The 5067-nt window shown below is 47.0% G+C and overlaps 1 protein-coding gene across 1 annotated transcript; it reads right to left on the reverse strand.

Annotated features, from left to right (window-relative positions):
- Positions 1-490: 490 nt before the first annotated feature.
- Positions 491-1903, reverse strand: LOC128735698 (uncharacterized protein K02A2.6-like). Its single transcript, XM_053830182.1, has 3 exons — positions 1237-1903; positions 868-1121; positions 491-682 (listed from the first exon to the last, which is right to left on the reverse strand). The coding sequence occupies exons 1-3, from the start codon at positions 1901-1903 to the stop codon at positions 491-493; spliced, it is 1113 nt and encodes a 370-aa protein (XP_053686157.1).
- Positions 1904-5067: the final 3164 nt, after the last annotated feature.

The following is a 5067-nucleotide window of genomic DNA, read 5'->3' on the forward strand; positions in this document are numbered from 1 at the left end:
ACATTCCTTTCAGTATTGTTATATAGCGGCATAGTTTTTATTTGGGAAAGTGTAGCCAAAAAAGGTAATGTATGGAGAAATTAGTAGCGTGCTGGGAATATCCTCCCGAACCCTATGTTGCCTAAAAAATCCATACCGGCTGTGATTTACGTTCATTTTGAAAGTGGTATTGAAGATTTTTATTTACATCCTATGAGCAATCTGCCATTTAAAACTTCAAAAGGGCGTAACTCAAACATTCGTCGAACGATTTTTTTAAAAATTGGCTCAGAAGTGTAGGATAGTAATACAAACCAACTGGCATTTGCCGTTTAAATGGCCTATTTTATTTTTTAATTTTAATAATTTTAATAACACCATGCGTACATTAAAAGCGTGAGGGCCCGTCGTTGTAAGCGATTGGCAGTGTATACAGGGATTCCCTTTTTTGTACCGAAGATTTGCAGCAGAGGTGCATGATCGGTCTGAAGCCGGAGCTTGCGACCAAATATCATGCGGTGGAATTTTGTAACCGCGAAGATAATGGCCAATCTTCTCTATCCGGTTGACTACAGTTGCGTTCCGCTGGCGCCAATGCTCTGGAAGCATGTTGAATGACCTTCAGTGACCCGTCTGGAAAGCGATGACTGATGGTTGCACCCAGGCCTACAGAAGACGCATCTGCGGAAACAATAATCTCCATCTTTGGATTATAATGCGTTAGGAGAAGACCTGATGACAAGATTTGTTTGAACTCATCAAACGCAGCCTGGCACTCTGCCGTCCAGTTGAATTTGGCTTCGGTCTTTATGACCAATGGATATCGTAATGCAGGCATATTTGGCACAAACTTTCCATAAAAATTAATAGCCCTAAGAATGATCTAACTTCCGATACGGTTGTTGGCGCTGGCATAAACTTAATTGCTTCTAGCTTGACTGGATCTGGTCGAATTCCATGGTGGTCAAGCAAATGCCCGAAATACTTGATCTGCTGTCGTTGGAATGAACATTTTTCCAAACGAATGGTGAAGCCGACTTCCTTCAACCGTTGAAAAAGAGCTTTGAAGTTATGCCAATGTTCCTCCTCATTTTCTCCACCGACGACGATATCGTCGATGTAACCGCAGGTGTGCTTGAGTCCTGCCAACATAGGGTCAACCAGTTGTTGAAATGCCCCGATAAGCTGCTTTTACGCCAGGTGCTAAACGGTTGACTTTGTAAATGCCACGGTGGGTGTTGATAGAGAGTAGCATACTCGTGGCGTCATCGACACCAACCTGCAGATAAGACTCTGACATGTCAATGATACTGAATAACTTACAATTTGCCAGCTTTACGAATATATCCTGTGGTAACGGTAGAGGATATTGATGCGGCTGAAGTGCGTCGTTCAATCCCGTGGAATAATCACCGCAAATCCGAATGTTCCCATTTGCTCTCCGAACGACCACAATTGGTGCGGCCCATTCGGAGTAGTCCACCGGCGTAATGATTTTCATGCGTTCGAGACGATCCAATTCATCGTCTACAGCACGGTAGGTTGCATAAGCCACCGGGCGTTTCGGTCGAAAAACTGCTTTCTGCCCCGGCTTGAGTTCCAGCTTAACTGTCGCCTTACTGCACTTCCCCAGAGTGGTACTAAAAACTTCCGGAAAATCTGCCTTTACCTTGTCAACCACCGTACTCGAATCAATTTGCTGACAAAATGCTTTCATAGGGACCGAGTCGAGCTGAAACGTTTCTATGAGATCCAGTCCCATGATATGCAAGTTTTGCGCCACTACAAAAACGGTACCAGTCTGAACAATACCGTTCACGTTGATCGAACAGTCAAACTCCGAAATTAACTCCGGGGATCGCCGGATGCTGCTGTGGCCTGCACTGACGGTGGTCTTGTAGCTGGCTTGCCAAGTCGACACCATGTTTCTGTAGAAACAACGGAAATATCACTGGCTGTATCAAATTGTAGACGAACTAGGACGCCGTTTAACTGAACTGACAAAAACTTTCTTCGATGCTGCACTGTATTTACAGAGACGGAGACAATTTTGGTAGACACGGTAATGCTATTTGATTTGCGTCTGAATTGCCTGCGGCGGGACTTCTGCGAAGTGGAACAGTAACCTTCTTTATGCCCGAACCTGTTGCATTCCGAACATGTTTCTTGAAACTGCAGTCACGAGCATAATGCATCATGCCACATCATGTTCCAGCAGGGACTCACTGGTTCGCGTTTATCTCCGCTATGCGAAACATTTCGATTGACCTCTGATTTCGGTGTTCTTTCCCCGTCATATTGTTGCCACTTTCGAAAAGGTTGTTACTTTTTGATGACGTTGATCGCATTCGCCCGACCCCCCGGCACGACGCCATTTTTCTATGACTGCAATCTAAAACGTCAAAATACTGGGCGGGAAATCATTTCATAGAAAATATATGGAGCGGCCATTGTTGTTTGGGGCCCAGCAACGAGGGGCCCATCAGTATGGGGGTACTGTCAAATCATATGTGAGAGTGTATTGGTGACACCGGGCTGCATTCGCCGTACCTTCTATCATAGCGGTATCGTGTCGGAGGTTCATCAGCCGCTTGCATTCGGAGGATAGGTGCTCTACAGTGACACTCGTTCTATCCTCTATCTTCGTCAGCAATCGGGTTCTTATTTCAGTATCAGCTTCGGATTTCAGACCGCAAACGTAAATTAGCGACTTAAATTCTTCCTCAGATAATTTACCCAACTCGAACTCGACGCAGCTTTTATTTATACGGCAGGAGTACGTCACACCCCATCGACATCTCTATATCGAGCTGCAGTAAACGTCAGCGACAGCATGTCCGGGGCTCAAAATTTGACAGCGGGCCCAAATCAGACTGCTAGCAGTTGAGTGAAACGCAGTGCTGAATTGCTATCTCATTTTCGCACACACGAGATGTTGGCGGCGAGAACATGGTTGTCTGCCATGGGCTTGGTACGTCACGAAGTCTTCGGTCGGCCCTTTGGTAACCTGCAGGCAACGATACCGTCTGCTGATTAATGATTCACTTGTACCGAACAAACCTGTTAGCTTGGTAACTGTTTCATCAAAGGTGAAGTCCTTCGGGGTTTTCGGCAGAATGAAGCTCAAATAACGTTCATGCTCATGAGACCGAGTTTACAGATTAACAGTCTCACCTTTGCTGGATCTTCTAGGCGGGTAGCGTCGCTTGCGAATAGATCCTCGTAACGGGTGAACCAAGCAGCGAAGGTTATGTACTCTCCACATCATACCGAAATTCCTTCACGTTGGCCGCTAATGTATCCAGGATGGTTTCTGAGTTAGTCGGTACTTGAATATTCCGGAGTGCATCTCCCTGCTGCCAGATGAAAGCTCGTTGCTGTTCTTGAGGCTCGTACTGCTGGTGGAGGAGTTGATTTGTCACGAGTTGTTGCTGTTTCAGATGCTCGAGAATTTGCTAAATAAGTGAATCGGTTGGAAGCAGCGAGCACTGGCCGTTGTTTGCTGCCAGCAATCTTTCTTGGCCGTTCTCCATCGGCATAGGCAGCTTTCTCCTTTTACGCGTGGGGGGTGCGATTTTGCTGCACTAAATTTCCGAAAAACTTGCACAAAACCGCGTACCCGAGTCGCCACTGTTACGATGCGTTACTGGACTGTGGTGGCCGTGGTTATCGTAGGAAATAACAATAATGAACGCGCCATAATACAACTAACTATTTATTAAAATAAACGATGACAACGTGGTAAAACATCTCGTGTGATTCTATACGTTGGTTGGTAAACGGCTGGATAATGCGGAATATAGACCCCATAGTGGTCGTTAGCCTCTTATCCAGCAACTTCGATCCCGACCTCCTCGTGGTACCAGCCGGAATACGAGCAACCTTAGCGGAGATCGGGTAACAAACCCCGGTGGAAACTAGAGTCGGGGAAGGACAGGGAAGGTATAGTGGGTCTCTGCACTATAAGATGGCAGCCCCATCGCGAGACTCAGTAGTGTTGCCCCAGTACGGCTACACGCCTAAATTAAACTTAAACTAACAACATTCAAGCATTTTCGGAGCGGAATATTCGGCATCGACCTAGGCGACGGAACAAGGACGACGAATGAAGACTCGGGACTTGGAACTGCAGATCGCTAAATTTCGCAGGTTGCGAGCGGGTGCTGATTGAACAGCTGGAACCCCGCAAACTCGGCATCGTAGCTCTGCAGGAAATCTGTCGCAAAGGAGAGAAGGTATGGAAGATCCGTGGCGGAAAGGCCCAGTTTTACCAGAGCGGTGGCGCTACCAACGAACTGGGAACGGGCTTTGTAGTGGTGGGCGGAATGCAGGATCACGTGATAGATTGGAAGCCGATCAACGAGAGAATGTGCGTATTGAGGATAAAGGGCCGTTTTTTCAATTATAGCATCATTAACGTGCATTGCCCGCACGAAGGTAGACCCGACGATGAGAAAGAGCTAGGAATCAGTTGACCACGATCCTGAGGAGAAAAAAGCGCCAAAAGGAGGACAGAGATCGTGAAGAATTAGAGCAACTATTCCGAGCTAATGACACGCGCAAGTTTTTTGAGAAGGTGAACCAAACTTGGCTACACACCGAAACCTGACATGTGTAGGGACAAGGGAGGGAATCTAATTACAAACGAGCGCGAGGTGGTCGACAGGTGGAAGCAGTTCTTCGATGAACACCTCAATGGCGAAGTCGCAGAAGGAGGCGGAACGGAAATTAACCTAGGAGCGCCCATGGAAGACAGTGATGTCCTAGCACCTGATCTCCAAGAAGTCAAACGAGAAATCAGCCTGCTGAAGACCAATAAAGCCGCTGGGAAGGACCGCCTACCGGCAGAGCTTTATAAACATGGCGGAGAAACGCTAGCAAAGGCTTTACACTGAGTTATTTCGAGGATTTGGGAGGAGGAAAAGCTACCGGAGGAATGGATGGAAGGAGTGGTTTGTCCCATCTACAAAAAGGGTGATCGGCTAGACTGCTCCAACTATCGTGGTATTATTCTAGTAAACGCCGCCTACAAGGTACTCTCCCAGATCCTGTTACGCCGGCTGTCACCGATAGCACAAGGTTTCGTAC

Source organism: Sabethes cyaneus, chromosome 2 (genome assembly GCF_943734655.1).
Source record: "Sabethes cyaneus chromosome 2, idSabCyanKW18_F2, whole genome shotgun sequence".
Classification (NCBI taxonomy): domain Eukaryota; kingdom Metazoa; phylum Arthropoda; class Insecta; order Diptera; family Culicidae; genus Sabethes; species Sabethes cyaneus.

Bases quoted from the DNA above. Each gene is read 5' to 3' on its own strand.
- LOC128735698 (XM_053830182.1), bottom strand. From the start codon at position 1,903: ATGGTGTCGACTTGGCAAGCCAGCTACAAGACCACCGTCAGTGCAGGC. The intron at 1,122-1,236 runs GTATGCTACTCT...CTATGTTGGCAG, and splicing joins TGGTGTCGATGACGCCACGA to GACTCAAGCACACCTGCGGT. The intron at 683-867 runs GTTAGATCATTC...TATAATCCAAAG, and splicing joins CGCCAACAACCGTATCGGAA to ATGGAGATTATTGTTTCCGC.